Raw genomic sequence first — 13,330 nt, forward strand, 5'->3', positions numbered from 1 at the left:
TGCTCAAGAATCTGCTGAAAAAAGAAGTAGTAAAGGCTTTACGCAACCTGGAAGATGACCCCCAAGCTCCAAATAAGTCAAAAGTCCATCGAGCTGCATCTTTAATCCCGGAATTTGACCCTGATAGTGAGGAATGCACGGTACAAGCATGGATTCGTAAAATTGACCAAATTGGGGAAATAAATGGATGGGACGATACAACTAAATCATTTTACCTACAAGATAAGCTGCGAGGTCAAGCAAAGAAGTGGTATAATCGTCTAGAGAACTACGATTACACGTGGGAACAATGGAAGGATATGCTATTGCGAGCATTTCCTCGATATCGCGATTATGGAAATATGCTTGAAGAATTACTACAAAGGAAGAAGCAACCTACAGAGACGATGACAAAATACTATCAAGATAAAATCGCCATGTGCTTCCGGTGCAAGTTATCCGATAGCGCCAGCGTTTCCTGTATCATTCGTGGTCTGCCACTATCGCTACAACCTAACGCTCGAGCCTTCCAATGCCACACGCCAGGAGAGCTTTACGAAGGATTTTTATGTGCACTTGACGACTACCGTACTTTACCTATCGACACAAGGTTTCATAAAAATTTGGTGAGTAGGCCATCTCACCTGGATAAAAAGTCAATGCCACCCAATGTCGAAACAGACCCGTGTCCGAGATGCAAGAAAACTGGTCATTTACTGCGTGATTGCTCCCTACCTGACACACGTACATGTTATAAATGTGGAAATAAGGGACACATTGCTTCACGTTGTTCTACAATTTACACGGAAAATAGAAGATCTATCTCAACCGACAACATAAAAGAAGTAAATGTACTACGCCCTTATAATGAAATATACAAAAAGGTCGTTAAAGTCGATGGCATCCACGTGAAAGCATACATTGATACCGGCAGTCAAGTTAACGTTTTAAACGATCAAGTATCGAACGCATTGTCATTGGATGTCAAACCGACGAGTGTCATTTTAAAAGGATTCTCCGGTGGACTCTCAACGAGTCGTGGAGAAGTCGAATTTCAATTAGAAATTGACGGTATAACCATGAAATGCCACGCCTACTTGTCTAGCATCAAAATAGCCGATGTTAATCTTTTAATCGGTCAGCCTGTCATCAACAGCGAAGGTATGACATTGACAGTTAACAACATCGAGATATATTACTAGAGGGGTTATTCCAAACAAAAACATTGCGCGCGGCCGATGTGGTGGGGTACGTGTGGAACGAGCGAGGCGTGGCTTCAAGTTCAAAGATTAAGCAATGCGTGCAGATGCGACACATTGTGCAATCTGTTTACTCGGTACTATCTGGTGGTACTGATACTAGGGAATTAATAAAACGAGGATTTTATATTAAACTATGTATTTTAATTTCCTTTAAATAATATCAATTTATTAAGCTTTTGTCGTTTTGTGTAGTAATCAATAGTTTTATCAGTTTTTGCTTCATGATGTAATTTAAATGGATACGATGATTCAATGTTGATGGCGTTTACGTATAAGAAACTCACATTTTGAAAAATCTCACGCGAGATTCGAGGATGGGGGAGGGGTTGAATAAATTCTCACGACATCTCACCAGGGGGGGAGGGAGGTGCAGAAAATTTTAAAAAACACCTCACGTAATTTATGGACGCCCCCTTACTCGATCACAATTTTTGTAACTTTACTATAAACGGAACTACATTTAAAAATATACTTTATTTATTGAGTTATAAGGTTGCTTCCATTCTGTTTATTTACATTCTCAAAAACATCAATCGCTGCAGAGGTGGCTTGCGACAAAGGCGGCTTGTGTCAAAGGCCTCGGCGATATCATTTAAGAACATAATATTATGTACTTTAGGCAAACTTGTTATAAGATCTATTTTACTTTCTTATTAGTCCATTTGACAAGGATATTGGGTAAGATACCTATTGGAATAATTTTATTATTATGTATGTACTTATTAAATCCGCGAATAAAAAAAATTTTTAGTCGTGAATATAGAAATTGGGTCGCATTTTTTTAATCCGCGAATAGTAAAAACACGAATAAAGGAAGCGCGATTAAGGAACTTTTACTGTATTAGTTTCTGTGAATGTTGTGTTTATTTGTAATTGTTGTGCATAATAATTTATAAATCCTATTGGAACAACTATTGATTAGGCTTTTTTTAATAAATAAAAATAGGTAAATAAATAAATATTACTTAATATAACCTACCGTTTTACTTTGCGTAGTCGGGTAAAAGTATAAATATTTAGGTACTACACCACGGTAATCTTTCCTAGTAGATATTGTATATACATAGTTAAAAAAATCCAGTTACATTTTTTTAACAGACTCATCGATAGTGTCACGTCTGTGCTGTTAGTCTATGAAAAATGGCGCGAAACGCAGAACGCGTGGTGATTTTTCGCAAAATGATAACAATATTAGTAAAATGCATGACTTACTCATAATAAGGAAACTTACTGGTGAAAAGTCACTCCTCGGGCTTTGTTTGTATTATGGGAACTGTTAAAACAATATCTAAGCAAACACGAAGGCATTTTGAACAGAGCAATAACACGTGTTGACGCGGCAAGCGGGGGGCACAGTCCGACACAGACTAAAGAGACTTGTGATTCTTACCTCTAGCTCGTGTTAAAGAGAGTGTAGTAGCGATCGCCTCTCTAGTACGTAGTACATTCTATCTCTATGGTTAACAAAGGCCTTGTCGAATTTAATCGTACTCAAGATCCCATTTGCGATATTGAGGCTATCGAAGACCATGATCGCTTTAAAGTCGTCACAGTCAACGAAGAGAGACTTCCACCTGGCTCTTCCATCATTCAAGTGCGGGTTCTCGGAAATAAGGTCGGCAACGATGCGGTTACACCGCCTCGGCATCATGAGCTGCAGGGAGTGGCCTACTCTCTTCCATCCACCCTGCTCACTGGTGAAGACGGGTACATCAAAGTCATCAACATGGGCTGCGAGGTTATCGTGTGGCCGCCGGGAGAGGTCCTAACCAGGGCTGAAAGCTGCCAGGAGTCTCCACTACAGCCAAATAGCCAGGTACTTACCCTTGCTTGCCATAGATTTGCCAATTATAATGCTAATAATAAAGCTTACTAGTGATCAGCCTATTTACCGCCAGCCTTATCGATTATCGCATAGCGAACAAGCAGTAGTTCAGTCTAAAGTGATTTATTAGATGCCGAGATTATCAAAGAGTCTGAATCTAGTTATGCATCTCCGGTCATTTTAGTCAAAAAGAAAAACGGTGACAGTAGGATGTGTGTTGATAACCGTGCCTTAAATGCTATTACCGTAAAAGATAGATTTCCATTGCCAAACATAGACGATCAGGTTTCGAAATTAGCGGGCCACAAATATTTTACGAGTTTAGATATGGTTCAAGGCCATCATCAATAATTACGTGTTAGTAATGAAGATACTAGTACACACAAAACTGCATTCATAACACCTCAGGCCAGGGCACAGAACAGTAAAAACATATAGAAGTGCTGTAATGTCTAATTAGTATGAAAACCAGTGTCGCCAAACCCACACATTTAAACCGATAGTTATACAGTACACTACAAGTAAACTATGCCTTTGATTGGACAGCTTAATTTGAGTAAAAACTGACTTAGGTTATAAATTCAGCATTTCAATATGTACCCTAACGCACCATGTTACGGTTTATTTTAGTATAACATCCCTAGGTATATTAGCTGTTTTGTTTCTCATTGCACAGAAATTCCAAATTCGAAAACATTCAGCTACTCCACAACAGAGGGCGTTAGTTTTCGATAGATATAAATTTGAAACGCAACACATAGAGATAAGGTTGAAATTTGTGTCACTCAACATTAATGACATTAACTTGATATTTATCTGATGCTATGCTCTGAGGGATGTCAGCCTTGTTATCGATAATTCACAAATAAATATTTTTTGTGTATTTTTTTTTCTTTCTTTTATATGAGTATAGTATAATGCGTCACATTTTGGAGTATGTTTATTACTACTAAGTACGTCTTTTTATATTATTATTATTAAATAAAAAACGGAATAGAATAGTATAAATCTATATTTACAAAATACAAACAGAAAATATGCATTATTTTAAATCTTGGAACTGCCGTAGGTTTGATGTATCGGTGGCCTTTGTTAGACCGCTTAGTACTGTTCGGCATCCAGTTAACTCGTCACGTTGCATTTATCCATTTCTCTTTTAAATTAGCCTCTTTGGGAAATCTATAAATAAATTAGACAAATGAAAGCTAAGGAAAAATAAAATAAAATTTAATATTTATAATGTTTGTCTTTTCTAAAGTATCGATACTGTCGATATGCACCACAAGCATCACTAAAGCGACATTCGTTTGTTTATTGCAATAATATTCCAGAAAGTCTTGTTTGCTGTTCAATCTATAATAGTACTAATTTCTTATGGATTAAGGTTCATTTTGACTAGATATTTGTATACAATTTTGACAAATTACGACAAGCGAATTTATAACATAAAATATAATTAAAATAAATTAAAATAAGACTTACCGACGGTATGAAATGCCTTCATTGCTGATATTATTTCGTCTGCTATCATTTTTGCACTCTTTATACCGAACAACACGTCCTAATTAATGAATAAATATGGAAAAAAGGTTTGACAGCTGACAACCGACTCGAATATTTTTCTGCGCACAACTGAGAGCAAGTTAGGTGATCTAAACTTATCATTGACACGTGGGCCACGCCCACATCACACTTCTATCTACTTTACTGTTCTGTGGGCCAGGGTCTAGGGATGATCGATATTCGAAAAACATCGATGTTGACATCGATGTCATAATCGAAAGCCCGACATCGATATTCGATATTTATTGAAAACTGAACATCGATGTTGGATATCATCGATGATTTATGCAATAATAACTGACAAAAAAATAAAACACAGTGTAAAAGTTCGGAATTTATTAAGAAAGAGATCAAATGATTACATATTCCAATATTTTTTATCAATTGACTGCAGGAAGAGTAATTTTGATAAAGAAGAACCTTTTAATCTATTTCTTTGTTGATAAAAAGGAACGCCCTGAATGAATGAATACGCGTTCAAAGTTCAAAATAAACTTGATTTGTGTTGTGGATGCGTTCATAAAAGACATATTTTGTTTCGTATGGGCGTATTCAGAAAGAAAGCTTGAAACTTATAAGCGCTTATCGGCGCTTGTCATGTTCATATATTTTCCTGCGCGGGTTACCAGCGCTGACAAGCGCCGATAAGCGCGTATAAGCGCTTATAAGTTTCAAGCTTTCTTTCTGAATACGCCCTAACTTCGTAAGTTGCATTGGTCGTGTCGTGCCAGTGTGACCAGATTCAGTATTTTAATACTTTTTCAGTATATTTCATCGACTTTTCCGAACATCGGTATATTTTTAGGTATATTGCTGGAAGTCAGTATTTTTGGGTATATTTTGGTTGACGTTATGGCAACACCGTCGTGAGTGATCGTCTTAAAGTTGCGACAATGCGGAATTCCCCGGAACGCGAACATTGGGGACTTTTACGGATTTATAAATGTTATCTATGAGCAAAGATGAGTAAAGCGTCTTATTTACGGTCCATCTTGACGTACGTCCCGCCAAGGTCATACACGATGCACGACGCAAAACGACAGTGAATAGCGTTGACGTACGTCAATAATTATTATTATTATCTTGCTGGATGTGCACAGCAAGCACCCCCACCACCGCGAACGTCGTGCAGATGGACAGTGAATAGCGCGGACGTACAGCAGATTAGTGTTGCCAACAGAAATTAATGTAAATACTTGGAAACGTGGCCTATTAATATGATTTTTTTGTGATAACTTAGTGAGTACATGAGCAAGCAAGAAACGGTTATTTTTGATTTTTATGTACACAGGAAATCCCAATTATCATTACTTTTGGATCAACCTTGTACACATGGACAGTTTATATTCAGAAGTTATTATTTTAAAAGAACTCCAAGGCGAATTGTTGAATAACACAGATTTTATGCAAAAGTCCACTGCAGAAAAATGGCAATTTATTTAAAAAAAATATCTTGACGAATTTGTTTGTTTAAAAAAAAATGATTAGCTATATACTCTCTGTTCCCGCCACTTTAGCATTTACTGAAAGAGTCTTTTCGGTCATGAATGTGAAGTGGCGGGAAGAGAGAAACCGAGCTTCATTAAAAATTAATTAAAAATGAGCTCTTGAAATATATAAATTTAGATTTGGAATGTTTGGATTCATATAATTCATTTAAAAATAATGAAAAATTCTTAGTTACTGCAAAAAGTACAAAAAAATACATTTTTAAAAATATTTATTTACTCTTTATATACCTCCTTTAAAATCAGATATACTTACTCTATTTCTTCAAATAAAAGTTGGCAACCCTAGCCATGCTTGATGCGCGCACGATCGTCAGTAGGATACATCCAGCACCGCGGCCTTGAGCCGACGTACGTCGGGGATTGACCGTGAATAAGACGCTTAAGTTACAGATATGACAAGAAAGACGGCCGTCGCCGGCGTTGTAGTATTGTAATACTACCTTTACAATAATTATCAATCAATACATAGTATAAATCAGAGTTGCAGAATGTATGTTCGCCTAAAACTTTACAACTGCTGGACCGATTGTAATGAGGTTTGCACCATTAGATAGAGCGTAATTTCCAGATTGCATACATTGAAATCCGTTGTATTTCATGAATATCAGTTTACCCGGATGAATTCGGGACGGAATGCTAGTCTTATATATAAAAATGAATCGCAAAATGTGTTGGTAAGCGCATAACTCGAGAACGGCTGAACCGATTTCGATAATTCTTTTTTTATTATATTCCTTGAAGTACGAGGATGGTTTTTATGTAGAGAAAACGTAAATATGTACCACGGGCGAAGCCGGGGCAGACTGCTAGTTTATCTATAATTTTCAAACAAAGTCTAGTTTTTAAGTATTCAGTTGGATGAATAGATAGTTAGTAAAACATATAAGATATTTTATTACTAGTATAAAATCGTCTAATACGGTTCAAGTGAGATGATTGTCTCTTCTGCACTCGACTTAATATTTGAGGACTTTCTTTCGATAATTCGGGAATTTCCCCAAAATAGAAGATGGTTTTTGTCATCATATAAAATATAGAACGCGATTTTCGTTGTTTTTATTTACTTAGTTGCATTCATCTGGACAGCGTGTCTAGTTTTCAGCAAAGTTATTTAGCGAAGTGGGAACAAATTCCGGAATTTTCTTTGTGGCTTTCACGTTATAAGGATGATGAGTTCACCGCATTTTGTAAAGCATGCAATGCGAATCTGCAAAGTAGATAAGCATCTATAAAACTAACATTTATTGTGAGGATGAATAATTAAAACGTGTTAAGAAAATCAGTATTTTTATTGGTATATCTGTCATATGTAAGTCGGTATATTTCAGTATTTTTTTGAGGTGCCTCGGTATTTTTGTAAAATTTAATCTGGTCACACTGTGTCGTGCGTGAGGCCGTGAGTTAACATCGATGACAGATGCCGTTAACATCGATGTTACGATATTTTTCGTATAGCAATATCGATGTTAAAACAGCGATGTTTTTGCTTTCAACATCGATGATCATCGAACATCGATGTTCATCGAGCATCCCTACCAGGGTCATTTCGAGTACGCTCGTATTCCATTCGGTTTAGCGAACGCGCCATCCGTTTTTATGCGGTTGATAAATAAAATAGTTGAATCTGTAGGTAGAACTAAAAATAATAATGTTAAAAACAAACATGGTAAACGTGAAATTTTGGCATTTCTGGACGATACTCTTACCCTCGAATGACGTTATGTCAGGCGATATTTTGCAAGCGGTACTTGTCAAACTTGAAGTAGAAAATTGAAAATTAAACATGAGTAAGTGTTCGTTCTTGCAAAATGAAATAACGTATTTAGGTCATAAAATATCGGCTAAGGGTATTCAACCGGGCGATTCAAAGTTATTAGCGGTGTCTCGTTTTCCAACACCGACCAATGTTCATTGTGTGCGTCAATTTATCGAGTTGTGTAGTTATTTTCGTAAGTTTATTTACAATTTTGCCACAGACTAATAATAATATACTACGTATATTTTGCTATCATTGCCCGCCCTTTAACCGATTTAACTAAAAAGAAAGCTTCGTGGATATGGAGTAGTGATCAAAACAATAGTTTCGAACAATTAAAAAAGTGTTTGTGTTCCGAGCCTGTGTTAGCTTTGTACGATCCTGTGCTTTGTGTGTAAATTAGGAATAGCAGATTGATGGTACGTTGCGACCCGTTTTATATTTTAGTAGGGTGACAAGTAAAGAGGAAAGCATGTATCATAGTTATGAACTTGAAACTCTTGCCGTTGTAGAATCCTTGCGTCGTTTTCGCGTATATGTGTAGTAGAAAAAAAGGTTACTGATTGTACAGCAGTCCGCGCTACGCTTACAAAACGTGACATTATACCACGTATCGCAAGGTGGTGGCTTTCTATACAAGATAACGATATAAGCGTAGAGTATAGGCCGGGGGAACGAATGAAACATGTAGATGCGTTAAGTAGACATCCAGTAGACACTATGAACGTGAATCGTCTCGAAGTAGCGGATTGGTTTTATATGGTGCAATGTCAGGATACTAAAAGCAAGCGCTAGAATGAAACGTAACTTCGATAGGAAACGAAAATCCGCTCACATATATAAGAAGGGTGATTTATTGCTAACGCGTCAAGCACCTACTTGTTCAGCATCCAAAGTTAACACTAAACTTGACGACTTGCATTCCGGTCCTTATGTCGTAACGAAAGTATTGGGCAATGATAGGTACCAAATTAGAAGTATATAGGGTTTACGTGGGTATAAGAGTTTTAGTGGGTTAGTAGCTGCAGATTCGTTGAGGCCCTATAAAAGTATTGTTACAGTTTCTGATAGTGCTAGCAGTTCGGATGAGCAAATGGAAACCGAAGATCTTATTGATTTATTAGAGAGCTAATTATTTTTGTTGTTCCTGTGGGAACAACTGTTTCAGGATGGCCGAGTGTAACGGACAGTAATATGTGTTCTGTGGTAACGGACGTGACGTCGCCTGTCACCTCCGTCAAGCCAAGCCGCCATGTTGACATCCCCTCCTGCCAGCCGCCATGCCACCGCCATGCCTAACAGCCAGCCACGCGGAGGGGATAAGCCTATATATTAGCTTGCCATTGCTAAACGTGGATCATTCTTGCTAGAACTTTCAAAATAAAGAAGTGTGTCGTTACGCTGCAATTTTATTTTCTCCATTGCTTCACAATATGGTTCGCGCGCGCCGACGGAGCGCGATCCCAGCACTTGCACGGCATCGCGCCATACCATCGACGACCGCCGGACATAAGAGGCCTACCACGTGACCTAATCTCCTAGGACACGACCGCTTCCTCGCCGCTGGCTGACGGGCGCTCACCGGCACTCTGTCGGCGAGCTCGACCTCGCTGAGCAGCGGGTGAAGCACACTCGGACATTCTCCCCTGCAGCAGCTCGCAGATCGCCCGCGATACCGCGGGCTGGATCGCACTGCAGCAGGATACCTCCCGGACATGACACCGTGGACCATCCGGTCCCACCCAGTGCCCCGCCTGTAGTTGCAGGCGGCGTTGCTACCACTGAAAGGGGCCATCGCCCCGAACAGTTACCCCGAAGCCTGTGAAGGCTTGCGTGGAAGACCCGAGTAGTAGTAGTACAATATGGTTATAACCATAAACGCAAAACCACTGAAAAACATTTATTTCATAAGTGCGATTGCGCGAATGTTAATTTCTATTGTATTATTGTAGGGAGGTGGGGGATAAAATAAAACTACCCTCATCTATACTAATATTATAAAGTTGAAGGGTTTGTTTGAACGCGCTTATCTCAGGAACTACTAGTCCGATTTGAAAAATACTTTCGGTGTTATATAGCTCATTTATCAAGGAAGGCTATATGCTAAATATATAATATATAATTTTTTTTTTATTTCTTCGGAATGAATATATAAGTTTCGCTTCCTGCGGTCGAGGCGCGCTCTGCTGAGGAAGGGTGAGGGCTGCTTGATGTGCACCGTGCGCACGTGCAGCTTTCAACTGTTCGACTGCGCGATTGTTGATTTCGATTGTATTATTGTAAGGAGGTGGGGGATAAAGTAAAACTCCCGTCATGCTTTTATAAAATTCATACTCTAGTTCATGAAATGGAGGAGAAAGAATACAAGACCAAATAAAAACCATAAATTTATTTTTGAAAAAAATATTTTTTATTTCGTTTTTTTTATTTCTTCAGAATCAGAATATATTATTTTCGCTTCCTGCGGTCGCGCTTTGGTGAGGGCTGCTTGAGGTGCACCGTGCGCACGTGCAGCTTGCAGCTGTACGACTGCGCGAACGCCTTGCCGCACACCTCGCACTTGTAAGGCTTGTCGCCCGTGTGGCTCTAAGGGAAATTATTATATAATTATAATATGTTATGCTACTTTCCTAGGGCCGATTTTTCAATGCTTGGATAAAACTTATCCGTCCAATAAAGTATTACACGATAATATTAAAATGTCATGTAAACTGTCAAATACAGGCAATTACAGGTATTCTACGTTTTTAAAATGGTAGTAATAAGTTTTAACCAAGGATTGAAAAATCAGCCCTAAGCTAAGTAACATTATAAAGACGAAAGGAGATGTCTAAAAAATGACCCAGAAGTGACAGGAATGAAATGTATACCAATGGATTAATAATTAAATATAATATAATGTAGCTAAAGCGGTAACCCTGAAATCTTTATAGTATAGGAGCTAGGAGCAAAATAAAGTAAGTAAAAAATACGTTTAAAACATAAGTTTATGTCATGTTGTAGCTTATGACGTTGTAATAATGTGATGATAATTATTATTTAAATATTTTAAAACCAACAGCAACAAAATAACATCATGTTCAATCACAAAATAACAAAGACTCCGTTTTTTGAAGTTTTTCTTTTGGCTCAAGATACTACAATTGCTATTGTACTGTATGTATTATTGATACCTAATTTTGTGGCTAAGGATTGGAAATAAAAAATAATATTAGGTATAGTATACGAGTTAAGAGCCAATAAAACTGAATAAAAAATCGTTTGAAAATAATTATGTTGTGGATGAGATTATCGTTGTTATTATAATGTTTTAATTGCTTTTGCTTGTACATTCTTGTGTAACACAAGTTGTTGTAGATTCGAATGTCGTTATTATTAGGTAAATATAATATCATTAAAATTTCTCAAAATAAGACTAAATTATAAAAATAAATGAATAACAACTATAATCTTATCCACAACATAACGTGTTTTTATTATTTTCAAACTATTTTTAACTTTGTTTTTTTTTGTCGCTTAGCTCCTGCACTATACAGTTTTTTTTCAATACTTAGCCACATAATTACCAATAAAACATATAGTACTATGGCAATTGTAGTATCTATGAACCAAAAGAAAAAGAACTACAAAAATCAGAGATTTTGTTATGTTATGTTTCAACGTTTTTGTTATGTTGCTGTTGCTTGTAAAAGATGATTATTATCCCTATGCCCTTCCCTCCTCGGACAGCAAGACGAGTGGACGTGTGTTGAAATAATTTCGAATCTTAAATTAAAACTTACCAAATTTCGAATAAACAATAGTAATAACATTAAAACTTTCTTAATATCAAATAAAAAATAATAACTTGAACACAAACAGTTAAGTTATAAAGTGTAAACAAATACGAACTCCCCGAATTGCGTGGCATCCTTGTACTTCAGTGAAGATAAACAGTGAGTAAACATCATCTTCGTATCTTTCTCACACTTCAAGTAGCGGCTCGCTGCAAGATAACGCTATAGCGCGCGCTTCAAGAGCAAGAGAGAAGCACAGTAATATCGTCACATTAATCTTTACGTTCTACCCTGTAAAGACTCGCACTTTTAGTGATACAGTCGATATAATTATATTTAAATAGATCCTACCATGTATCGTTCACCGCCGAATACATCTAAAACGCTATCTGCACCGGAATTAAATTTATCTTCGGATGAGAATGACGCAGAAGCGAATATTACATTAAGATGTGAAAAACGGCGTCGACTGTCTGGAGGTGAAATTGATGAATTCGCGATGTTTAAGTCAGAAATGCAGGAGCTACTTCAAAAAATGTTCAACAAAATGTTAATAAATCAGAACCTTCGCTTAGATAAATTAGAAAAAAGTATAGCCGAGATGGATAAAAATATATCTTCAGTGATTAAAACAAATAACGACATCGAGTCATCGATAAATTTCTTGTCGGAAAAAATCGAAAACTTGCACGACCAAATAAAAATAATTAAAAATGAGTCAAAAGAGTTTAATATAAGATTTAGTACCATAGATGCAAGGCTGAACAGTCTAGAAAAAAGCAATAGGATTACTAGCATTGAAATCAGGAAAATTCCAAAAAAAGTGAACGAGAAGAAGAACGTTCGTCGAAGAAGATCGTTTCAAAGAGACTAGTTAACTTCCTCGATAAGCATTCCATTATCTCAAAATTTCAGTTTGGTTTCCGTTCGGGTGTCTCTACAGAGGACGCGACACTAAGACTCACTCAACTTATCACCACCTATTTGGATCGAGGTGAGAAATGCCTTGGTGTATTTCTTGATCTCCAGAAAGCATTTGACACGGTGTCTTCCAGCATTCTCATTACAAAATTACAAAATATCGGCGTAAGAGGAGTAACTTTAAATTGGTTCCAGAGCTATCTGACTAATAGATCCCAGTGTGTAAAGGTTGATGATATATTAAGCGGTGAGGTGTTAAACTCAGGTTATGGAATTCCGCAAGGAAGTACTATTGCTCCAATTTTATTTCTTATTTACCTAAACCCACTTTGCAATCTGTCTATTCCGCAAGCAGATATTACGATGTTCGCAGACGACACGGTGTTGCTATTCCACCACAAGACATGGCCTGAAGTCAAAAAATCGACCGAAGCTGGTCTAACCGCTGTATCAAAATGGCTAGAGGACAACCTATTATCCCTAAACACTAAAAAATCTAATCTGATATGTTTTGCACAAACCAAAATTACCCTACCAAAAAGTGACTTCAATATTAGAATTCATACATACCCATGCAATAGACAGAGTCTGGAGAGTAACAGTTGTAATTGCCAAAGCCTAACACGTGTTGAACAATGCAAATATCTGGGTATACAAATTGATCACCATCTAAGGTGGTTACCTCATGCTAACTATCTAGCTACGAAAGTTCGTCGTTTAGTACATATATTTAAAAA

General features: G+C 37.2%; 3 protein-coding genes across 3 annotated transcripts in view; 2 read left to right on the forward strand and 1 right to left on the reverse strand.

Moving 5' to 3' along the window:
- The first annotated feature begins 2,697 nt into the window (after positions 1-2,697).
- LOC149479783 (uncharacterized) lies at positions 2,698-9,267 on the forward strand. The gene is made up of 2 exons (XM_089707616.1): positions 2,698-3,057; positions 9,065-9,267. Exons 1-2 carry the CDS (start codon positions 2,698-2,700, stop codon positions 9,077-9,079), a joined length of 375 nt encoding a protein of 124 aa, XP_089563742.1. The 3' UTR covers positions 9,080-9,267.
- Positions 9,268-10,320: 1,053 nt separating this feature from the next.
- The window catches only part of LOC149479784 (uncharacterized), a 31,647-nt gene continuing 28,637 nt past the window's right edge, over positions 10,321-13,330 (reverse strand). Inside the window, exon 13 of the mRNA XM_089707397.1 lies at positions 10,321-10,482. Within this exon, the coding sequence (XP_089563523.1) occupies positions 10,345-10,482 (138 nt within the window). The 3' untranslated portion in view covers positions 10,321-10,344. The remainder of the gene's footprint in view (positions 10,483-13,330) is intronic.
- On the forward strand, positions 11,633-12,901 carry LOC149479785 (uncharacterized). Its single transcript, XM_089707439.1, has one exon. The coding sequence runs from the start codon at positions 12,025-12,027 to the stop codon at positions 12,544-12,546; it is 522 nt and encodes a 173-aa protein (XP_089563565.1). The 5' UTR covers positions 11,633-12,024; the 3' UTR covers positions 12,547-12,901.

The sequence above is a fragment of the Colias philodice genome, chromosome 19, assembly GCF_061535455.1.
Source record: "Colias philodice isolate Cphi_HAF_F1 chromosome 19, ilColPhil1 Martin Lab GWU primary, whole genome shotgun sequence".
Lineage (NCBI taxonomy): Eukaryota > Metazoa > Arthropoda > Insecta > Lepidoptera > Pieridae > Colias > Colias philodice.

Coding starts and splice junctions, on each gene's coding strand:
- LOC149479783 (XM_089707616.1), top strand. CDS start 2,698: ATGGTTAACAAAGGCCTTGTCGAATTTAATCGTACTCAAGATCCCATT.
- LOC149479785 (XM_089707439.1), top strand. CDS start 12,025: ATGTATCGTTCACCGCCGAATACATCTAAAACGCTATCTGCACCGGAA.